This window comes from Syngnathus acus, chromosome 6 (assembly GCF_901709675.1).
Source record: "Syngnathus acus chromosome 6, fSynAcu1.2, whole genome shotgun sequence".
Classification (NCBI taxonomy): Eukaryota; Metazoa; Chordata; class Actinopteri; order Syngnathiformes; family Syngnathidae; genus Syngnathus; species Syngnathus acus.
This window is the reverse complement of record NC_051092.1, coordinates 15,697,022-15,722,204: the sequence shown is the minus strand read 5'-3', so window position 1 is coordinate 15,722,204 and position 25,183 is coordinate 15,697,022. Positions and strand designations below refer to the sequence as shown.

Genomic DNA, 25,183 nt, shown 5'->3' with positions numbered 1-25,183 from the left:
TTAAATGGACAGCACCATGTTGGAACCGGAGTAACGTCATATCATTTACCCACCACCTGCGACTGTATGGATAGCCAGATTGCTTGCCTATGGATGGAAATCGTTTCTTTTTCACTAGGTGACTTTAATAAACTGCCACATGAGAGAAAAAAAGTTCACTGTATGCCAGGCAGGCCGCTAAGCAATCACTTTGACACTGCCGCGGCCTCACCGCTGCTGCCAGCAACATCTGCTTCCTTGTTCATCTTGAGATGTCAACAACATCCACACGGCCTGGGCAGTAGACATCACACGTTTCTAACAAATCAGAGTAATTCTCCTAATTTTGCAGCACCAATTTTGACGAAAGGTTCGTCACTGTGCCATTGAAAAGCCGCCACATGAAAGATAAAAAAAAGCTGACTGCCTGCATGCTCATAGGCGCCATGCAGCGCCACCACTTGTTTTCTTGTTCGGCATGTTGTCTACTTTACCCGAATCTGAGTTATCCTCATAATTTTGTCCGAATTGAAAAAAATGTCTGTCAATCTGTCACTGATGACATTCTCTCTCTGTCACGAGTGGGGTTGAGACGTTCAACGAGGATTCTGATTGATTTACAGGTTTAATGAAATGCTTTGACCTGTTTGAAGAAAGTGGGAACATCTCAGTCTTCATCATCACCATTTTAGCAGAGCAGAAGACACCTCATGCAAATGGTTAACCCATTCTCATTGGATTGACAGTTTTCCCACCCTTTTGGAAAACAGTTAACACAGATGGCATTCAAGATGTAAAAACTCCATTGTTTTAGCTGTGGTTACAGAACAGAAACCATATGCTCCGAACTCTTAGAAACTCCCTGATCAGTATGCAATCACTAAAAGCACCTTTCTGACACTTGACAAAATTTTTCAATTTGCAATTAGTCTTCAGACCTGTGTTCTTTGCAAGCATGGATCAAGGAGGTATAAGGCAGATGAGGGGTAGAGTGAGAGGAACAGGTAGAGGAATCAGAGGAAGAGGAGTCCGTGTGCGACATGGATGTATAGCTGGAAGGGCTCCGAATTAGAGACAGAAGCGTATCACACGTGGCTGGCTATCTCTTATACTCTTATAGTTTAGGCCTACTATAGATTTTTTTATTTTCCTAATTTCTCACACAGCAATAGATTTTATTTGTATTTCTATGTATTCTCTGTGTGAACATTTCATTTGTCAGCCACAGTCTGAAAAAAATAATGTAATCAATAAAATGTGCATCAAACATATTTGATTCTGGATGCATTTTTTTGTAAGAGGACAAAGTTGACTACAAACGGCACTGGCATGTAAGCTACGTAGAGTCATAGGCTGCAATGACAAGCAATAGGTGCACTGATTCACACGTGCTGTATTTTGTTGCACATTGTGTAATGATTGATAGGTGGCGCTCATACACTTGTGTCAAAGTTGAGTTGTTTGAAGGCAAAATTTACACACGCACACACACACACGCATGACCAAGCAGACACACACACACACGCATGATCAAGCAGACGCAAGCCTACCATGGTCATGCGTGTGACATACTAAGTACGTTCTTGACCCCGACCAAATACAAAACAAATTTGTTCAAAATTAATTCATCTGTCTTTTGCAGGTGATTGCTGCCAGACACCTGCCGAAGCTAGGCCGCTCAATTTCTAGTCCTTTTGTGGAGATTGAACTGTGCGGTCACACTGAAGTAAAGTCCAAGACCACTGTCTATCGTATGCAAGATAATTTTAACGTTTTCATAACCACAAACAAAATGTGACACCACGAGTTCAATAATATCGAATGTCTGTCTTCTGCTGACTGTAGGAGATAACGGTCTGAACCCAGTGTGGAAAACTCAGCCTGTGTGCTTCAAAGTGTATGAGCCCGAGCTCACCTTTCTGCGCTTTGTAGTCAATGAGGAAGACATGTTTTCAGATCCGAACTTCCTCGCTCAGGCCACGTTTCCTGTCAAAGGTATATGTTCAGGTAAGAACAAGCTGCACATCTGCTTTTCACACAAATCTCTATTTCCTAGTAATTACATACTTTAATTCATTAACTCTGATGACTTAATTATCTTAAACTCTTTTGAAACAATCCAGATTACATTGTGCACATGCGTGTGTGCATGCGTGTGTATCTAAAAATTAAGTTTTTGATTTGTGGGGAAAGACCAGACCTTAGGGAATAAAATGATGGATGTCATGTAAGTCAGTAAAATTCTGCAAAATGGCATTATGATGCTATGAGGGACCCTACCTACCGAAATTACCAAATGTAATTTTTTTAGAGGATCCGGTACCAAAATTTGTGAGTTCACAAAACCCTGAGAATCCATCTTGTCCCAACTCCCGCAGAGTCCGAGCCATACCACTGGTGGTGTTGAGCAATCACAAAGGATCAATGTGTTTTGGGGTGTGATATGTGGCTGTTGCAAAAACAAGAAAATGCAGAGGCCAGGACAAATGAACAAACCAAACATGGCGACACGGGTGGATGCTGGAACTGATACTGTTCTCGCACAATCAGTTTTCTTTTGAAACAGCCAGAGGTGATTTGTTCAATTTTAGCTGGTACGATTATTATTATTAGCACATCTGCTTCACAGTTAGGAGGGTGCGGGTTCGATTCCACCTCTGGCCCTCCCTGTGTGGAAATTGCATGTTCTCCCCGTGCCTGCGTGGGTTTCCTCCGGGAACTCCGGTTTCCTCCCACATCCAAAAAAAACATGCATGGTAGGCTGATTGAGCACTCCAAATTGCCCATAGGTATGAGTGCGAGTGTAAATGGTTGGTTGACCTGCAATTGGTTGGCAACCATTCAGGGTGTCACCCGCCTACTGCCCGATGACTGCTGGGATAGGCTCCAGCACGTCCGTGACCCCCGTGGGGCCAAGTGGTACAGAAAATGGATTGATGGATGGACTATTTTATTATTACGATCATTATTATTACTACCGTATTTTTCGGACTATAAGTCGCGTTATTTTCATAGTTTGGGTGGGGGGGCGACTTATGGAAGTCCACGCCGCCACATGCCTGGAAGTCGACGTCGGTGCTTTGGGCCGTGTGGCGGTGAACTATTTATGTTATAGTTATTTAATATATTTTATTTCGTGTAACAACTTGTATATTTTTATCGTTACAGTTCAGTAGTTGTTGGCTCGTTGAACTCTTGTTTTGTTAAATAAAGAGCCGTTTACCAAACCCACGTTTTTCCTGGTACTTTGTTAACGCTACAATATAGTTATATACTAGATCTGTGGAATAACGACAAGACTGACGTCAGGGCGCACGTGCGGCGTTGTTGACAAAGGACGAGGAATTTGATCGATGGATTTAATGATTTGGAGTGACACAGATGGTTTGATTATAGTATTGCTTATATAATAGTTATTTGATATATAATTTATATATCGTTATATGGGCCTGTGGAATATTTAGAAGTGCAAGCACCGTCAGCAGCGCACACTAATTAAGTTCGGCATTGTTTACATAAAGGACGATCGATGGATTTAATGATTTGGAGTGACACAGATGGTTTGATAATATTATTGCTTGTATAATAGTTATTTGATATATAATTTATATATCGTTATATGGGCCTGTGGAATATTTTAAAGTGCAACCGCCGTCAGTGGCACGCACCCGGCCGGCATTGTTGACAAAAAGGACGATTGATGAATTGGAGTGACACAGATGGTTTTATAAACGTGTTATTTATGTAATAGTTATTTGAAGGACTCTGAATGTTACGTCAGGCCCGTTCTCAGCTCTTCGTTTGTGTTTATGTCACGTTAGCATACCTATCGTTTAGCCTGTTGTTGCTTGTTCATGTCTGTTCTTGGTGTTGGATTTTGTCGAATAAATTTCCCCCAAAATGCGACTTATACTCCGGAGCGACTTATATATGTTTTTTTCACGTATTGTGCATTTTATGGCTAACGCGACCTATATTCTGGAGCGACATTTAGGCTGAAAAATACGGCCTTATTATTATTAGTGATTTTAGCTGGTATTATCATCTGTCACCGTCAAAACAAAAATTTGGTCGGCGTGCACAAGTTGCCGCATTACCCAAACAGCTCAGCTATTGTACTGTATGTCCCATCTTTCCCAACAGGTCACAGTGAACCTGTCCTGGATTAATACTGTGGAGAATTCCCTTGAGTGATTTATGTATATTTGGCTCTTGCCAGGTTGAGAATACACTGTGGCAGTATGAAATACAAGCACCTGACTTTCCAAACACATCTTTATTCCGAGACTGCCAACAAGATACTGACATGAAAGATAAAAGTCACACTTTTTGACCTATTACTCTGTGTAAAGCACACAGAAAACCAAAACAACGGTTTTATTTTTGCTTTTTCAACCCTTTATAACAAAATACATGTCACTTTATTCTTGATCTCCTAACTTTGCTTGGGGAAGGGGGAAACCTGTTCTAATTTTCTATACTTGCTAAGAAATACCCCCGAGAAGACACAGAAAAAGTTAGGCTAATAAATTATTGTATTTGTCCACGTACTCCCTACAACGTGTTCATGTGTTCTTACTTGTCATTACTTTTTGGTGCAATTAATGAGTTTTCCGACTGTGTCAGTGGTCACTGAACGCAGAATGCGAGTGAAAACTTAAAAAAAAAAAGGAACTTAACTTCTAAACAGTGAGATTGACAAACACAGAACTGTGTTCTTCATGTTTTTAATGAAAACAAGCTAGTACTGTATGCCGCACAGCAACGGCTTCCGCCTTTCACTCAATGCGGGAGCGCTCCTGCAGCAGGTTATACCTACTTTGGCACCACTCCCACCACCATACACCGTTGCAAGCTCGACGATACGCATGCATTCACCAGTCATGTCGATAGTCTTAGGAGACATACTCGACTCTACTAATTGTATTTTACACTGCTAACACGCCGAGACGAACAAGGAATGGCAAAGCAAAGGAGACAATCCAGCAGTGGAGGGGTGGTTGTGATGTCGGTTCGGAAGTTGAAAACTGGTTCGTAAGTACTGTAAGTTTCCATGTATAATACGCCCCCATGCATAATACGCACCCTAAACATGGCATGTCGCTGCTGGAAAAAGCCTGTACCCATGTATAATACGCACCCAAATTTGGACTCTTACTTAAGTCCGTAAACGTAAAATTATTTCAGAAAAAGATCATCTTTGGGAACAACAGCAGAGAAGAAAGGAACAAGGCAAAGTGTTGTGAATAAAATATTACCTGTAATACGCATTTTGTTATTTGCTGATTGAAACTGCTAATTAAACTGTGAATTGAAACTAATAGGTAGAGAACTGAACTCTCGCTCTTTATATAGCTGACGTGTCTTGCGCATCCGTTCTGCGCATACTGTCATGGCGGCCTCCGTATGATATCCGGTCTGCGATGGAGATTAAAAAACAAACAATATTTGACAATAACACACCATCAAGGATTGCACCATCGCAATCAAACGATGTGTCGTCAATTATGAATTTTACTGACTAAGTGTGTTGGGCAGGATGGCTGAATGCGATGCGCGATTGACGTGTCTTGCGCATCCGTTCTGCGCATACTGTCATGGCGGCCTCCGTATGATATCCGGTCTGCGATGGAGATTAAAAAACAACAATATTTGACAATAACACACCATCAAGGATTGCACCATCGCATCAACGATGTGTCGTCAATTATGAATTTTACTGACTAAGTGTGTTGGGCAGGATGGCTGAATGCGATGCGCGATTGACGTGTCTTGCGCATCCGTTCTGCGCATACTGTCATGGCGGCCTCCGTATGATATCCGGTCTGCGATGGAGATTAAAAAACAAACAATATTTGACAATAACACACCATCAAGGATTGCAACCATCGCATCAAACGATGTGTCGTCAATTATGAATTTTACTGACTAAGTGTGTTGGGCAGGATGGCTGAATGCGATGCGCGATTGACGTGTCTTGCGCATCCGTTCTGCGCATACTGTCATGGCGGCCTCCGTATGATATCCGGTCTGCGATGGAGATTAAAAAACAAACAGTATTTGACAATAACACACCATCAAGGATTGCACCATCGCATCAAACGATGTGTCGTCAATTATGAATTTTACTGACTGTGTTGGGCAGGATGGCTGAATGCGATGCGCGATTGACAACAAACAAGAAGAAAGGTGATTTCAAGTTTTATTTCGAGGGAGATTTTCTTCAAAAATTGTTGTACCCATGCATAATGCGCACCCCAGATTTTAGGACAGTAAATTAGTTAAATTTTGCGCATTATGCATGGAAAATCACGGTAGATGCAAAATAATTGCGAGACTCCGGTTCGTATCTCAATCTTATCTTTCTTACCGTATTTTTCAGACTAAAAGTCGCTCCGGAATATAAGTCGCATTAGCCATAAAATGCACAATAACGTGAAAAAAAAAACATACGTATAAGTCGCTCCGGAGTATACGTCGCATTTTGGGGGAAATTTATTCGACAAAATCCAACACCAAGAACAGACATGAACGAGCAACAACAGGCTAAACGATAGGTATGCTGAGAACGGGCCTGGCGTAACATTCAGAGTTATTCAAATAACTATTACATAAATAAAACGTTTATAAAACCATCTGTGTCACTCCAATTAATTAAATCCATCGATCGTCCTTTATGTCAACAATGGGTGCGCGCCGCTGACGGCGCTTGCACTTCAAAATATTCCACAGGCCCATATAACGATATATAAATTATATATCAAATAACTATTATATAAGCAATAATAATATCAAACCATCTGTGTCACTCCAAATGATTAAATCCATCGATCAAATTCCTCGTCCTTTGTCAACAACGCCGCGCGTGCACCCTGACGTCAGCCTCGTCGTTATTCCACAGATCTAGTATATAACTATATTGTAGCGTTAACAAAGTACAAGGAAAGACGTGGGTTTGGTAAACGGCTCTTTATTTAACAAAACAAGAGTTCAATGAGCCAACAGCCACTGAACTGTAACGATAAAAACATATACAAGTTGCTACACGAAATAAAATATATCAAATAACTATAACATAAATAGTTCACCACCACACGGCCCCAAGCACCGGCGTCAACTTCCAGCCGTGTGGCGGTGTGGACTTCCATCCCCGGAGGTGGCACTTCCAGCCACGGAGGTGGAAGAGAGCTCCATAGAATAGGACCGGGCGTGCGTAAAAGCCATGTCCGAGCCCCATCCACCGTCCCCGGACAGCCACCCAGCCAAGCACCGGCCCCCGACTTTCATCCACGGAGGTGAAAGAGAGCTCCGTAGAGTAGGACCGGGCGTGCGTAAAAGCCATGTCCGAGCCCCATCCACCGTCCCCGGACAGCCACCCGGCCGAAGCGCCGGCCCCCGACTTCCATCCACGGAGGTGAAAGAGAGCTTTGTGGAGTAGGACCGGGCGTGCATAAAAGCCATAATAGTTTTTCAAACCTTCTGTGTCACTCCAAATCATTAAATCCTTCAAATTCTTCGTCCTCCGTGTCACTTACAAACAAAGCCGCGCTGCTGACGTCACTTGAAATTCAAATTACAGTAATCCCTTGCTACATCGTGGTTCGTTTATCACCTTTTTTTTTTTTTTTTTTTTTAATTTTGAAAATTCCCTGAAAAGATTCACATATAACACATATAATTCACATATTATTGGTGCTTCACTCCCCTCCTTGAAGGACATTTACACCTCCCATCTCACCCGCAAGGTGACCACGATTGTGAGTGATGTGAGTCACCCCGCTCACTCTTTGTTCGATCTTCTGCCCTCTGGGAAGAGGTACAGGAGCCTGCGCTCCCGCACCACCAGACTCACCAACAGCTTCATACTCCAGGCTGTTAGGATCCTGAACTCTCTCCCCCCTTCTGCGTAGCGTCCTGTACTTTTGCGCTATATTCTGACTGTCTGCTGTATGCACACTTGCTCCGTTTTGCTCCTCTTATTTATTGTGTTATTTGTTTATTTATTATTTATTCATCACTCTTATTATTCATTGTTTGTGCCTTCTTGTTTTTATTTTGTGTTGTTTGCATGTATGTACGTCGTGTACTATGTCTTGTCACCGTGGGATAGTGGAAACGTAATTTCGATTTCTTTGTGTGTCTTGGCATGTGAAGAGATTGACAATAAAGCAGACTTTGACTTTGACTTTGATATAAGTCGCTCCTCAGTATAAGTCGCCCCCCCCACCCAAACTATGAAAAAAACTGCGATTTATAGTCCGAAAAGTACGGTATCTTCGTAAGTATAGGCGTTTGTAAGTAGATGTATCACTGTACTCGTGTTGTTTCTCTTGCAGCCTGTAACTAAAAAACGCAAGGAGCTGTCACACACTGGCTACCAGCTGCTCAATTACCGTACTAACAGCAACATCAGACGTGTCGGTCGTTAAAGCCATCACCGCCGTAGACATTAGGTGGGTGAAGAGATCTGTATTTGCGAGGGCGTCCTTACCCTGTTGAAAAGCTCGTCCCCGCTGCGGAAACCACTCGACCGGGTCAGTAGCCTTTCTTTTTTTCAAAGCACCGTATAGAGGCTGCAGAAGGTGGGCTGCGTGGGGAAGGAAGCATCCATTCATCCATTTTCTATACCGCTTGTCCCCACGGGGGTTGCGGGCGTGCTGGAGCCTATTCCAGCGGTCATCGGGCAGTAGGCGGGGGACACCCTGAACCGGTTGCCAGTCAATTGCAGGGGGAAGGAACCAGTTATGAAAATTAGCCATCTCCAAAAACTCCTGCAGCACCTAAACTGAGGCAGGACGGGAAAGTCCACCACTGCCTGCACTTTAGCGGACAACAGGACCGCACCCTAGGCTGACATTCAGTGGCCCAAAAAGTTGATTACACATTACAGGCAGACCAAAGTGACACTTGGCTGGGATTACAATAAGGCTGTGTGGATCAAGGTGCTTGAAAACTTGCATTAAGTGTGACAGATGTTCCTCTGGTGAGGGACTGGGCTACAGAATGTTGTTGAGATAGACAAATACAAAGTTGAGATCATGTAACACAGAGTCCATCAACCTTGAAAAAGTATGTGGCACCCTCTTTAGTCCAAAAGGCATGCACAGTAATTCAAAAAGCGTAAATGAGTTTATCACATCACGTCGGGGTCACCAATGAGGCAGTATGAAACACACACATCTGAATTTGTAAACATTTTTAATCCAAGACTGCCAACAAGATAATGAACAACATGAAAGTTAAAAGCACATATTGTGTCACAAAAAACATAAATAGAAACATGCCCCCACCATGTGCCTGCAGGGTGAGAGGCCTGTTCTAATGTCTGCCACAACACTACTTAAAATGAAGAAGACTTTTACTCACCATACCTTTGACTTAAAGCAACCTAGACATATTTAGTGTGTATGGAATAACACATTCTTGAGATTCTTGTACAAGGCTTCCTTTCCGGAGCAGGTTTGCGAATCAATGACTTCTTTTGAAAAGGAACTTCCTAACTTTTTAGAGCAATCTCCACCCTGACCCGCCCTGGGTTTTGGTGGGTCTTTGTGGGAGATCGGGGGTCTCAGGATGAGACCAGTGAGAACGCTCCTCTATTAGTGTTTTCAATTATTTACACTGCCTTTGTTTGAACAACTGACTGTACCTAAATCTGTGGGACACTGTTTAAAAACAAACAAAAAAACTCAGTTTTTAAGTTTTAGGAACTCAAAGTGTGTATCTGAAGGTTTTATCAAATCTGATTTAACGTTTTTCTTTTTTAAGGTTACCGCTCTGTGCCTCTAAAGAACGGCTACAATGAAAACTTAGAATTAGCCTCTCTTTTAGTTGACATACAAGTACTACAGCCAGAGGTGAGTACACAAATGATATCAGAGTACACAAACCTACTTGAAATACTGTCTTTATCCTTTCATGTTTCTCAGAACACAGAAGAAGAACTGTATTTCTCCTCCAATCAACTGAGAAAAAAACAAGCAGAGTTCAGCTCAGAAGGACTCCTGTACAATACACACACAAACATTAAACTTTCCCCCGCCCCTTACGAACCTTCCACATCAAATCATTTTGTTAGAGAATGCAGCACAAGTGAGAACAGGTAAGCCTTTTTCATATCAAAGGAAAATTTACAGTGCAGTGAAAAAGTATTCTCCCCATCCTGATTTCTTTGTTTTGTTTTTGGTGCATATTTCTCACATTTCTTTGTTTTGTTTTTTATGCATATTTATTACACTTAAATGTTCACGTCATGATGCCAATTTTGATATCTCACAAAAACAACCTTAGTATAATTTCTGTTGACTAATTTACTCATAAAGGGCCTTACATGCAAAAATGATTGCCCCTCTTGAGTTAAAATGATACCACAGATTTTAGAAAGCTGAGTCCAATTTCCCTGGCACTACCCAAATCTGATTACCATCATATTTGTTAAATTATGAAATTACTCAAATAGTAGCTGTCTGATAAAGTTAATTAAGATGATGATGATGATGATAGAACTTTATTCATCCCACAGCGGGGAAATTTACTTGTCACAGCAGCATACAAGAGCGCAAGAATACAAGTGCCAAATTTAAAAAAGGATAAATAACAGACAAGGACAAAGACAAGTGCCACTAGTAGTGGTAGAGACGAAACACAATTTTATCAGGCGCCACGCATGTTGTAGAGTCTGACAGCAGTGGGAATGAAGGACCTGCGGAATCTTTCCTTCCTACACCATGGGTGTAATAGTCTACTGCTAAAGAAGATGCTCAGGGACCGCACAATGTCATGGAGGGGGTGAGAGGTGTTGTCCATGATGGATTTCAGCTTAATTAATTACAAAATATCAATATTAAACCATAATCTAAATAAATTATGAATGAAAGAACAGCAGATGAACAGAGTGATTGAAATCTATTTTAAGAGTGTAATGAGACGGTGATCACAAACGTACCAAGAACATTTAAATAACTGCCAGTCTCATTGGCTTATGTTACTTCTTGTGTGCACTGAACATTCAATGCCTTTCTTCACTTCTTGCCCACGCATTTCAGCAAGAAGTACAAAGTTACTTGTTCTAATGGTGAAATCATTTAACATTATTGGATTGAAAATAAAATAAAGATTAAAGATTAAAGTCCCAATGATCGTCACACACACACCTGGGTGTGGTGAAATTTGTCCTCTGCATTTAACCCATCCCCGTGTGATTTTAATCCATCCCCTGGGGGAGAGGGGAGCAGTGAGCAGCAGCGGTGCCGCGCTCGGGAATCAGTTGGTGATCTAACCCCCCAATTCCAACCCTTAATGCTGAGTGCCAAGCAGGGAGGCAATGGGTCCCATTTTTATAGTCTTTGGTATGACCCGGCCGGGGTTTGAACCCACAACCTTCCAGTCTCAGGGCGGACACTCTACCACTAGGCCACTGAGCTGGTAAAATGTAAAGCATTGACCTTAGAACTAAGTTATTAACGTCAGAAGCATTAATACGTATGCATATACATATTAATGAGGCAACACTTCATACCTGTCAGCTTTGACAATACTTGTCGCAGACTTCCCTCTCCCAAGCCAATTTGTCCAGTTCATCTCGGAGAAGCCCAAGGCGTGCCCAGGCCGGAAGGCAGACATAGCCTCTCTAGCGTGTCCTGGGTCGTCCTCTGGGTCTCCTGCCACTGAGACATTCCTGGAACAAGTTCAGCAAGGTGTCCAGGAAGCATCCTAATAAGATGCCTAAACCACCTAATCTGGCCCCTCTCTACGCAATGGAACAGCAGCTCAGGTCCAAGCCCCTCCCAGATTACTGAGTTTATCACCCTATCTCTAAGGGTGAGCCCAGACATCCTGCGGAGAGAACTCATTTTGGCCGCTTGTATCTGGGATCATGTTCTTTCGGTCATGACCCATAGCTCCTGACCATAGCTGAGGGCAGGAAAGAAGATTGACCGGTAAATCGAGAGCTTTGCAATTTGGCTAAGCTCTTTCTACACCACGACAGACCAGTACAGCGTCCGCTGTGTACACTGTTTCATGACCGGGATGAATGCCACTATTCCACCTGAATTTGAGATTTGAACTCCAGATGGGCCCTCTTCAATACTGAATAGACCTTACCAGGGAGGCCGCAGAGTGTGAGTCTCCTGTAACTTGAACACACCATCTGGTCCCACTTCTTAAAACGGAACCACCACCCCGGTCTGCCAATCTAGAAGTACTGTCCCTGATATCTGTCCCTGATGTCCATGCAATGTTGTAGAAGCCTTTCAACCAGGACAGCCACACAACATACAGAAACTTTAGAAACTCTGGGCAAATCACATCCACCCCCTGGGGCTTTGCCACCAATGAGTTTTTTAACCACCTCAGTGACTTCAACCCCAGAGATTGGAAAGCCCAACTCAGAGTCTCCAGGCTCTGCTTCCCCAAGGAAAGCATTTGTGTGGAATTGAGGAGGTCTTTGAAGTAATCTTCTCGCAACACACAACAGCCAGAGCCTTTAGGAACTCCGGGCGTGTCTCATCCACCCCCGGGGCCCTGTCACGGAGGAAAATTTTAACTGCCTTGATGACTTCAACCCCAGAGATAGACGAGTCTAGCTCAGAGTCTCCAGGCTCTGCTTTCTCAATCGAAGGCGACACACAATTCACCGACTTGGAGGAATTGCGGATGTCTTCAAAGTATTCTCCCCATTGACTCACGACTTCCCGAGTCGAGGTCAGCAGTATCCCATACACAGTGTTAAAGGTACAATGCTTTCCCCGCCTGAGATGCCAGATTGTGGACGGACCAGAATTTCCACAAAGTCATCTAACGCTTCCCATGCCCGACTTTTTGCCTCTGCTACTACCGAAGCTGAGTCGTCACCTTATCGTGGTGGAGGGGTTTGCGTGCCCCTATGATCCTAGGAGCCATGTTGTCTGGGGCTTTATGCTCCTGGTAGGGTCACCCGTGGCAAAATGGTCCTAGGTGAGGGGCCGGACAAAGCACGGCTCAGAAGACCTCTTATGATGAATGAAATATATGGACCTAGTTTTCCCTCGCCCGGACGCGGGTCACCGGGGCCCTCCTCTGGAGCCAGGCCTGGAGGTGGGGCTCGAAGGCGAGCGTCTGGTGGCCGGGCCTTCGCCCATGGGGCCCGGGCGAGCACAGCCCGAAAAGAAATCGTGGGTCCCCCTTCCCATGGGCTCACCACCTGTAGAAGGGGCCAAAGGGGTCGGGTGCAAAGCAAGCTGGGCGGCGGCCAAAGGCGGGGACCTTGGTGGTCCGATCCCCGGCTGCAGAAGCTGGCTCTTGGGACATGGATTGTCACCTCTCTGGCTGGAAAGGAGCCCGAGCTGGTTTGTGAGGCAGAAAAGTTCTGAATAGACATAGTCGGACTTGCCTCCACACATAGTTTGGGCTCTGGTACAAGACCTCTCGAGAGGGGCTGGACTCTCTTCCACTCTGGAGTTACCCACGGTGAGAGGCGTCGAGCAGGTGTGGGCATACTTATTGCCCCCGGCTGGGCGCCTGCACATTGTGGTTCACCCCGGTGAACAAGAGAGTAGCCTCCCTCCGCCTTCGGGTGGGGGGACGGGTCCTGACTGTTTTTTGTTTCTATGCACCGAACAGCAGCTCAGAGTACCCACCCTTTTTGGGATCCTTAGAAGAAGTACTGGAGAGCGCTCCTTCTTATTCTTATTCTGGAGACTCTATCGTTCTACTGGGTGACTTCAATGCTCACATGGACAATGACAGTGAGACCTGGAAGAGCGTGATTGGAAGGAACGCCCCCCCCGACCTGAACCCGAGCGGTGTTCTATTGTTGGACTTCTGTGCTCGACAGGGATTGTCAATAATGAACACCATGTTCAAACATAAGGGTGTCCATGTGTGCACTTGGCACCGGGACACCCTAGGCTGCAGTTCGATGAGCGACTTTGTAGTCGTGTCATCGCATTTGCGGCCGCATGTTTTGGACACTTGGGTGAAGAGAGGGGCGGAGCTGTCTACTGATCACCACCTGGTGGTGGGTTGGCTCCGATGGTGGGGGAAGATGCCGGTCCGACCTGGCAGACCCAAACGCACTGTGAGGGTCTGCTGGGAACGTCTGGCAGAATCCCCTGTCTCCGGAAGAGCTTCAACTCCCACCTCTGGCAGAGCTTTTCCCACGTCCCGGAGGAGGCGGGGGACATTGAGTCCGAGTGGACCATGTTCCGTCCCTCCATTGTTGAGGCAGCCGACCGGAGCTGTGGCTGTAAAGGAGTCGGTGCCTGTCGTGGCGGCAATCCCCGAACCCGCTGTTGGACACTGGCGGTAAGGGATGCCGTCAAGCTGAAGAAGGAGTCCTATCAGGCCGTTTTGGCCTGTGGGACTCCGGAGGCAGCCGACAGGTACCGGATGGGCAAGCGGAATGCGGCTTCGGCGATTGATGAGGCAAAAACCCGGGTGTGGGAGGAGTTTGGCGAGGCCATGGAGGATGACTTCCGGATGCTTTTGAGGATATTCTGGTCCACCATCCAGCGTCTCAGGAGGGGGAAGCAGTGCACCGTCAACACTGTTTACAATGGAGATGGCGTGCTGCTGACCTCGACTCGGGACGTCGTGAGTCGGTGGGAAAAATACTTCGAAGACCTCCTCAATTCCACCAACACGTCTTCCATTGTGGAAGCAGGGCCTGGAGACTCTGAGGTGGACTCTCCAATCTCTGGGGTTGAAGTCACTGAGGCAGCTAAAAAACTCCTCGGGGGCAAGGCCCCAGGGGTGGATGAGATCCGCCCGGAATTCTTAAAGGCTCTGGATGTTGTGGGACATCAGGGATGGTGCCTCTGGATTGGCAGACTGGGGTGGTGGTTCAAACTACAGAGGAATCACACTCCTCAGCCTCCCTCCTCAGGTCTATTCAGGGGTGCTGGAGAGGAGGGTCCGTCGGGAGGTCGAATCTCGGATTCAGGAGGAGCAGTGTGGCTTTCGTCCTGGCCGTGGAACAGTAGACCAGCTCTACACCCTTGGCAGGATCCTTGAGGGGGCATGGCAGTTCGCTCAACCAGTCCACATGTGTTTTGTGGACTTGGGGAAAGCGTTCGACCATGTCCCTTGGGAAGTTCTGTGGAGGGTGCTTCGGGAGTACAGGGTGCCGAGCCAACTGATAAAGGGCGGTTCGGTCCCTGTATCACCGATGCCAGAGTTTGGTCCGCATTTCCGGCAGTAAGTCGGATTTGTTCCCAGTGAGGGTTGGGCTCCGCCAAGGCTGCCCTTTGTCACCGATTCTGTTCATAACTTTTATGGACAGAATTTCTAGGCGCAGCCGAGGCGATGAGAGTGTCGGGTTTGGGGACCTCAGCATTGCGTCTCTGCTTTTTGCAGACGACGTAGTGCTGTTGGCTTCCTCAAGCCGTGGTCTCCTGCTCTCACTGGAGCAGTTCGCAGCCGAGTGTGAAGTGGTCAGGATGAGGGTCAACAGCTCCAAATCCGAGTCCATGGTCCTCGGTCGGAAAAGGGTGGAATGCCCTCTCCGGATCGAGGATGAGATCCTGCCCCAAGTGGAGGAGTTCAAGTATCTTGGGGTCTTGTTCACGAGCGAGGGCAGAATGGAACGTGAGATCGACAGGCGGCTCGGTGCAGCGTCGGCTGTAATGCGGACTCTGTACCAGTTTGTCGTGGTGAAGAGAGAGCTGAGCCAAAAGGCAAAGCTCTCAATTTACCGGTCGATCTCGGCTCCTACCCTCACCTATGGTCACGAGCTATGGGTCGTGACCGAAACAACGAGATCCCGGATACAAGCGGCCGAAATGGGTTTTCTCCGTCGGGTGTCCGGGCTCTCCCTTAGAGATAGGGTGAGAAGCTCGGTCATCCGGTAGAGACTCGGAGTAGAGTCGCTGCTCCTCCACGTTGAGAGGAGCCAGATGAGGTGGCTCGGGCATCTCATCAGGATGCCTCCTGGGCGCCTCCCTGGGGAGGTCTTCCAGGCATGTCCCACTAGTAGGAGACCCCGTCGACGACCCAGGACGCGCTGGAGAGACTATGTCTCTCAGCTGGCCTGAGAACGCCTTGGGATCCCCCGAGATGAGCTAGATGAAGTGGCTGGGGAGAGGGAAGTCTGTGAGTCCCTCCTAAAGCTGCTGCCCCCGCGACCCGACCCCGGATAAGCGGAAGAAGATGGATGGATGGATGGATGGATGGATGGATGGATGGATGGATGGATGGATGGATGGATGGATGGATGGATGGATGGATGGACTACCAAAGCTGCATCCCACTTGGCCAGCAGGCAAAGAATTTCTCCGCATTAGAAAGTTTTCAGAGGGTAGAAAAACTGCTCCACAAAAAAAAAAATTGTTACGAGCCTTGATCAGTTATGGGTCAAACATGTTTTCACAGCACTGTATATGGTTGAATAATAGCATATCTTTTCTATATGTTTAAATCCATATTTTTATCTTCTAGAGCAAAACAAAAGAAGCTAAAAAGCAGTACATTCTATTCCTGAGAATGGAGCAAACCTCACTTCCTCCTGCTGCATAACAAGAAGACACACTGACAATAAAAGAAATTGCAATGAGTCCCACGAAATCTCAATCCAAACATCTGTGCCTTGCCTTTAATTTCCAAAGCTTACCGATTCAGACACACTGTTATTGTTGTTTATTTTTCTATCTTATTTTCTCTTATCAAGTCAGTGTCAGGTTCTCGTTTTTTCCTACTTTATTTTTTGTTTTTAGAGTTTGTTAGTAATTTCGATATGTAAAACCATTAAATAATGCTAATTGTGCAAAGTCACTTAAAGAAGATCATAAATTTGTTGTCATTCTTGCTGTCATTCTTGCTTTCTTATGTGCAATTTGGCCAAAGCATGTCACAGACAAGAGACTGGAAACTTTCAATTTTTTATTTAAATTTTTTTATTAATTTGAGTTAATGCATAGTCTCCTTAAATGTTGTATGTTGACGTGATAGTGTACATCTCCACTGAGAGACTAAGATATTCAAATTTTGGATAAAGCTGCAATTAGCCTTGGTTGTTAGTGGAAGTTACAGAAAGTCATTTCTGCATATATATGTTTTTGCTCCATTGAGTGGCCATTAAACATCTCACGCTATCAAAGTATGAAGCTATCTAATTGCTTCACTCTTGCTGCAGTAGTTCCTCTACAAACGCCTGTACTCACGAACTTTTCGAGATACGAACCGGAGCCTCGCGAATTTTTGCATCTTCATCAGAACATCCGAAGCAAAGCATCCACAAATATTACAAATATGTAAACCAAAGTGCAATCACATTTGTAAATGAATGACTTCTGGTTTTTGAAATGTAAATAAACCAATCTACTGTGATAAAACTGTTAGGGTTTGCAGAACATCTTCATCGTATGATTATGTTGGAATGTAACCTGTAATAATTTACCTAGCTTGTCCTGTCTTACCAAAGTAGTAGACCAAAGTGCTAAGATATTTTCACCTGATTGACTAGCTGCAGAGGAAGCAATCAAAGTTGCTTTGTTTCCACAAAGTCGTAAAAGGCCCCCTGCTATGCTTTGATCAGCAGGGGAGCGTCTTCACCCCTTCCTGGGTTCTCACACCCCCACTTTCAACCCCACTGTGTTTCTTCTCAATAAATATGCACCTGATGAGGCCTGACTTCAGACTTCATTCGACCATCGCTGTAAGCACAGCGACGAGTGAACTCTCCGCCTGCAGGTGTTTGAAACGACTAACTTGTCTCCAGTGTGGTTCTTGCAAAATAAGTTAGAGTGAACACTACCCTAACATTTTGGTGCCGAAACCCGGGACCCTCATACCCGCCATCTGGCCGACGGAGGACGACGCGCTGTACACCGTCGACGGGCCAGCGTCCATTAGGAGGACCTGGTAAAGAAAGACCTGGGAAGGAAATTCTTCACTGGGCCAGCATCTTAGGTCTGCCTTCGTCTGACAGAGGTGGATTGACGGGACCCGGCAGTGCAACGAACCAGGGGACAAGTAAGTTAACGCCCTAAAGTTGTGTGATTGTGTTGTTGTGAAACGCGTAAAAGGTAGAGGTGCACGGAATATAGCTTGGGTTCGAGTCCCAGGGGAAGTAACAGACTAAGAAAAGCAGAGCTTCTTTTTCGTTCATCGAAGAAGTGCGTAGATTCTTCTTTGTCTGTTCTTCCAAGCTGAGGGATCTGGCTTGGGTTAGAGTCCCAGTGGAAGGAACGTGCTAAGAAACACGGAGCTTCTTTTTTGTTAATCAAAGAAGGGTGTAGATATTTCTTTGTACGTTTCTCCGGCCAAAGAACAGCTTGGGTTCAAGTCCCAGTGGAAGGAACGGGCTAAGAAAGAACAGAGTTTCTTTTTCCTAATTGAAGAAGGGCGTAGATTCTTTTTTCTGTCCGTTCCTCCAAGCTGTGTTGTAGGGTTTTACACCCATCCTGGATAGGCCTAAAAATAAAAAGCGCTGGTGTTTGTGTGGTTGAGAGTGCGACTGGTAGGATAAATTGACTGCAAAGAGAATTTGGTGGAAGGTCGTTTTAAACCTGCATTGAGGATCCTCAAAGAAAATAAAAATAAAAATAAATTGTATAAACCTAAAATACCGAATTAAGATGGGAAACAAAACCGGTAAATCCCTAGCTCTTGAAGGAGATGAGAAGTACATGGCGAGTAAATTTCTTAATTGTATGCAATACATGCCAAAGTGGAAGAAAAAGTATGGAGTAGAAGGGAAGTTGAAAGTTGAAGTGTGGAAGGTAGTGGTTGATGTTTTGGAGGAGAGTGTGAATAGGAAGTCAAAGGGACTGAAAAAGAAAAGTAAAGAGAAAGAATTGATTTGTGCTAGAATGTGGTTGAATGCTTCACAAGAGAGAAGAGAACAAATCCAAAAGACAAAAGACAGAAAGTTGAAAAGTGATGAGGCAGCGACTATGTTTGTCAGGCCGGAAGACAATGAGGCCACAGTGCGCAGGCGCACTGTCCCGGCCACGGCTCCAGCCGCAGCTGGGAATGCAGCTCAAGCGGAGCAAGCGGGATCATCCGCTTGTATGCAAAACTTGTATCCGGGTTTAACAGACCTGCATCCTCCCCCATATAACAGAAAAAAAAATCAGGGTCACATTACTAGAAGTCCTGTACAAACACGAAGTTTGACCACTGCTGCTAGATTTTCCCAAAATTTGGACAATGTTGATGTGTGCCCAATGATACAGGTGCCAAACCCTATTGTAGGGGAAGGCCAACCTCCACATACGTATGTTTTTCGGCCATGGACTTTGGAAGAGGCAAGAAAAGCAGTTGAAGGGGTTACCCCTGTTGCCGAAGACCCAGATAAATGGGCTGAAGACATGGCTGGAATCATACATTCCTATAGACTGAATGGGCATGAAGCAGGCGAAGCTGCAATGTCTTCCTTGGGAAAGGACTGGGCAAAAGTTAGAGGTCATTATACGGGTAGAAATAATCAAGGGCCCTTTCCCTATCCCGTTGAGGGAAATCAATTGGTAGGAGAGTATGCAGCACAATGGAATGATCTTGTGCAAAGAGTGCGAACTGTATTTCGAAAACGAGCGAATTATGGTCATTTGGCAGGAATTAAACAGAAGCCTGGGGAAGATACTGATGATTTTCGCTTAAGATTTGAAAAAGAATTCAGGGTGCATAGCGGCATCCCATTCAATGATGCAGCTGAGAGTGCTTATCAGCAACAGCTTAAAAATGCGCTCCTTACTAACTTCCGCCCTGAAATTGGCAACTGGGTGAGGAAACATTTGGTGGAAGTAGATATTGCAAGTGTGACAACAACTATGCAATGGGCCAGACATGCTGAAAAAGTGATCAAAAGAGGCAAAAGTTCTGATGTATTTCATCTAGGCGATGATGATGATGTTGACCTAGATGAAGATACAACAGTCTTCTTTCATGGGTCCCAGCAGGCCAGAGGAAGAGGTCGAGGCCAGCAAGGTCGCAGGCCGCCGTATAATTCAAAACCCCCATCAGATTCAGAGACCTGTTGGAACTGTGGGAGACGGGGACACTTCGCAAGAGAGTGTCGTCAGGCAAAACGACACCTATCAAAGGGTGGAGGAAGGGGCAGAGGAAAAGCCAGATTGTCAGCATGACTAGACTCCCCCCATGTGATCTCTTGTGCTCCCACAGAGGAAGAGATAGTAGACGTCCATGCAGCATGGGACATTTTGAATGCATTAAAAGAAAAACCATATGTTACCTTAAACATTGGAGGAAGCGAAGTAGAGTTTTTGTGTGATACCGGAGCGTGTAAAACCGTAATAAAAACTAAAGTCCCAACTCTAAAGGCCTCCCTGAATACTATTTGGGTAAAGTCTGCTGATGGGCAGGTACACAAGGAGAGTATCTCCAATCCAGTTGTAGTGAGAGATGATGAAACGGGAGTCATAGCTTCAGTCTCGATTGTGCTATCCCCAAAATGTCCCATAAACCTTCTGGGACGAGATCTGATGACTAGATTGGGAATTGCAATAATCCCAGTAAAGGATGGCATGCGAGCATGTAGAGTGAGAGATGTAGACTCATATGCTGCGCAGGCAGGTGAGCGGATTTGCTGTTCCTATGACATCTCTGCTGAACAGAATCCCGAGCTACCAGGCAATTTGCTGAGGGAAGCCCGGAAACAATTGACGCGACCGGAATCAGTCATGACTTGTAATGAATTACATGTCTCCATGAACATCCTCACTGATCCACAAGATGACTATATTAAAAGCTTTCTCAGTGACACAGACGTAACTTTAACAATCACTGCTCTGTACACTGATCGCAGGTCATTTGCAGCTGCTGCTGTGCTCCTGCCCGCTCCTCAGGATGACAAATACAAGTTGTCGGCTGTACCCCACGTTTCATTGTTTAAACCTCACAGTATAACATGGGCAGATGTGGGTTGCCGGATTAAACTTGCGGATTCTGTCACAGACTATGAGGACAAAGGCGATGGGTGGAGCTACAGCACCAGTTGTGACGTGTGGAAGCAAACTGTGTGTGAAGTAGCTGTCGGTAGGGCATGCGCTTATGCGCGTCCCTGACTAGTTAACATTTGTTTGAGTGAAAAGGAGGAGGGGGAATTGGCTGGGCTTCCTGACAAACTGTGGACAAAGGGGCCATCTGATGTAGGACTGTTAACATCCATTCCGCCAGTGCAAATCAAACCAAGATCAGAGTGGCGTCCAAGAGTTAAGCAATATCCTTTAAAACAGGAGGCAATAAACGGGATTGCCCCTGTTATAAATGATCTTTTGTCAGGAGGAATCATTAGGAAGTGCTCGGATTCTCCTTGCAACACACCTATTTTCCCAGTCCAAAAGGCCAATAAAATTGATTGGCGAATGATACAAGATTTACGAGCGGTGAATGATGCAGTGCAGACAAGAGCACCTAATGTGCCTGACCCACACACACTTCTGAACACTTTGAAACCTAACCATAAGTTCTTCACAGTAATTGATCTTAGCAATGCGTTTTTCTCAGTGCCAATTCACCCAGACTCACAGTCTTGGTTTGCGTTTACCTTTAAAGGGCAAAGTTATGCGTACACCAGATTGCCACAGGGATTCGCTGATAGTCCAACTATTTTCACGCAAGCTATCATGGCTTGTTTGGCTGATTTCCAGATGTCAAACAAGAGCCAGCTTCTAGTTTATGTAGACGATCTCCTGGTGGCCTCTGAAACCGAAGCTGCTTGCAAGGAAGACTCCTTAGCATTGTTGCACTATCTCTGCAAAACAGGGAACAAAGTGAACAAGAACAAACTCCAATGGGTCAGACGGGAAGTGAACTATTTAGGACACACGTTGACAGCTTCTGGAAGACAGATACAGAAAACCAGAAAGCAGATCATTGCAGATGCACCAAAACCGGAGACAAAGAAACAAATTATGTCATTTTTGGGGCTCTGCAATTACTGCAGAGCGTGGATCCCACATTATGCGGAAAAGACGCAACCGCTGTTGGATATTGCGCATGGAGTCCCCATGGCAATGACAGAAAAAATAATGTGGACACCAGCAGCAGATGATGCTTTTGTAGTGCTGAAACAGGCTCTGATGGAAACCACATCTCTTATCTTGCCAGATTACAATAAGACCTTTGTACAAACAGCAGACTGCAGGAATGGGTTTATGACCTCAGTGTTGCTGCAGAGCCATGGCAGCAAACTACGACCAATTGCATTTTATTCAAAAAAATTGGATCCAGTGGCTCAGTCCTTGCCAGACTGTGTCCAAGCAGTATGCGCGGCAGCGCTTGCAGTGAGACAATCTGCAGATGTGGTGCTCTTTCACAGAATGGAGCTACTAGTTCCACATGCTGTAGATGTGTTGCTACTACAAAGCAAGATGAACTTTTTGTCACCTGCCAGACACCTATCCTACACTGCTACACTCCTGTCACAACCACACATTCTGATAAAGAGGTGCACAGTCCTTAACCCGGCGACGCTGATCCCGTTGCCAGGGGATGGCACCCCACATAACTGTTTGGAAGCTACAGAACATCTACAGCTGCCCAGACAAGATTTAATTGACACACCACTTGACAAAGGGGAAAAGTGGTTTGTGGATGGGTCGTGTTCGAAGGATCATAAGGGGAACAATCAAAGTGGGTATGCAATTGTGAAATTGCCGAACCAGATTGTTGAAGCAGAGAAGCTTCCATACAACAGGTCAGCGCAGGCTGCTGAGCTAATTGCACTAACAAGAGCTTGTGAATTGGCGGAAGATAAGGAAGTCACTGTCTACACAGACAGTCAGTATGCGTTTTCTACTCTGTTCTATTTTGCAAAACAATGGGAGCGCAGGGGGTTGACAACATCAACTGGTAGGCCAGTTACCCACGCCTCCTTGTTGAAAGACTTGTTGCAGGCCATTCATTTACCTGCTAAACTGGCTGTGTGTAAATGTGCTGCTCACACCACAGGCACAGACGAAGCCTCGAATGGAAACAGACTAGCGGACAGAATTGCTAAAGAAGCGGCAGCGGGGAAACATGGCCATGAATTTTTTTTAATAGATTCAGAGGACACGCAACTCATAGATAAGACTATACTGACAGATATGCAGGGCAATGCTCCAATGGTGGAAAAACGAATGTGGACGACAAAAGGAGCGATAGCGGACACAGATAATATCCTCCGCGTCGATGACAAACCTGTTTTGCCTAAGTCACTCTTTAAAGCAGCGGCAATTGCGACGCATGGGCCTTGCCATGTGTCGACAGGGGGGATGAGGTCCATCATACATCAACAATTCACTACCTTTGGTTTGGATGTTTACTTAAAAAATTTTTGTAAAGCATGTCCCGTTTGTGTGAAACATAATCCACAAGGAAACATGAGACCTAAGAGAGGCTCATTTCCAAAACCGTCTTACCCATTTCAAATCATGCACATGGATTTTATTGAGCTCACACAAAGTGGACCTCACAAATACTGCCTAGTGATGATTGATGCATTTTCCAAATGGGTGGAAATAGTTCCGTCTAAACGTGCGGATGCCTTAACAGTGGCAAAGGCCATTTGCAAAGCCATCATACCGACTCATGGCATCCCCCAAACCATTTACAGTGACAATGGTCCACACTTTGTGAACCAAGTTGTACAGAACATGGCTGTACACCTTGGGGTAACGTTAAAAAACCACTGCGGCTACCACCCGTCCAGCGCTGGCCTGGTTGAACGAGCAAACTATACTATCAAAAGCAGGTTGAAAAAATGCATGGAAACAACAGGCAGATCTTGGCCGGAGTGCCTAGACTTAGTGAAGCTCTATATGAGAATCACTCCCACTTCAGAAGGGCTAACACCTTTTGAAATCATCCACGGGAGGCCATATAGACTACCTGTGTTCCATGCAGATTTACAAAAGGCAGATGAAGAACAGTCTTTGGCAGACTACATGATTAGAACGCTCAGACTGACAGAGGTGTCAAATGCAAATTTACTGCCGCCTGATCTTTCATCCTCACAGGTCGACAACAGCGTCAAGCCAGGAGACTGGGTCTACATCAAAGTCATCAAAAGAAAGAACTGGGCCAGCCCACGGTGGGAGGGACCATTCCAAGTCCTGCTGACTACCCCCACCGCAGTAAAGATAGCTGAACGGCCAAGCTGGATTCACCTCAGCCACTGCAAGTTGCAGAGAGTGCTGGACCCCTAATTCGGAGTGGTGGGGAAGGCTAACTTCAAAGGAGTCCTATCGTTTAGGGTGGGACGTCTCAATGTTGGTGAAGAAAACAACGATCCCCACTCCGCTAGGCGAGGGGATGTCCCGGTGTCTCTGCCATCCTAGTAGCAACGGGGCTCCATATGCCAGATGGATCCTCTGCTGCGTTGTGGTTGGAGCGTGCTATGGTCTATGGACTCAACTGAACAGACCAAGTGACAATGTTGACCGTGGAAAACGATGGTCACACGATGAGAACTTTGAGGACTGGTCATGGGACCCGAGAAACCCATACGAAACCAACACGTGGTACCGCTACGTCAAATTCACTGTGAGATCGCACACACAGGAGGGCTGCTATGTGTGTTCCAAACTCCCGCCGTCCTCCACACAAGTTCACTTGGAGGCCAGAGCAATGAATGTCACTGAAGCGAAATGCATGGCATCCATGGGAGGAGTTGGATATCAACACCGTGCTGTCACAGTCAGTGATGCCGACCCGTCCCGCCCTGGACTTGCGGAAGGTACCTGTGATCAGCTTTTCTGGACAAATCTCAATGTGACTGTTAAAGGACGAACACTGCCGCAGGTGGCCTTCACAGACCGGCCACCTGGAGTGAACTATACGTGTTACGTCCAAGGAAGTGAGACCCACAAATGCATTGACAGAGACTGCTCTCCAGGAGGGAACTGGATGGGAGCTTTGGACATCGCCACTGAGTGTCAAGATAAGAGAGCCATTTCAGGTGGTGAGGGCTCTCCGACCAACATGGCTGCACCATCAAACGGAACATACTTCATACAGAACGGCTGGTGGCTTTGTGGTCACAAGGTTTATCCGATGCTGCCCGCCAACTGGACAGGAGTGTGTGCACCAGTGTGGGTGACAGACCACACCTACAGGATTCAACATCGTCAGCTGACGACAGCACACAACTCTTCTGGACGTCGCCGCAGGGCGATTACAACCTTTGACCCCCATGACCCTGTCTGGGGTGCAAATGTTCCGGACGACCATAAAATATGGCCTGTCGGAAACAAAGTTGTTCATGCGCTTTTTCCTTGGATCG

The 25,183-nt window shown here is 45.7% G+C and overlaps 1 protein-coding gene across 1 annotated transcript in view; it reads left to right on the top strand.

Annotated features, from left to right (window-relative positions):
* The window catches only part of LOC119124062 (1-phosphatidylinositol 4,5-bisphosphate phosphodiesterase gamma-2-like), a 30,303-nt gene extending 13,247 nt beyond the window's left edge, over positions 1 to 17,056 (top strand). The window contains exons 3-7 of the mRNA XM_037253701.1: positions 1,622 to 1,730; positions 1,825 to 1,986; positions 9,748 to 9,836; positions 9,909 to 10,081; positions 16,396 to 17,056. Coding sequence (XP_037109596.1) covers positions 1,622 to 1,730; positions 1,825 to 1,986; positions 9,748 to 9,836; positions 9,909 to 10,081; positions 16,396 to 16,438 — 576 coding nt within the window. The 3' untranslated portion in view covers positions 16,439 to 17,056. The remainder of the gene's footprint in view (positions 1 to 1,621; positions 1,731 to 1,824; positions 1,987 to 9,747; positions 9,837 to 9,908; positions 10,082 to 16,395) is intronic.
* The last annotated feature ends 8,127 nt before the right edge of the window (positions 17,057 to 25,183 follow it).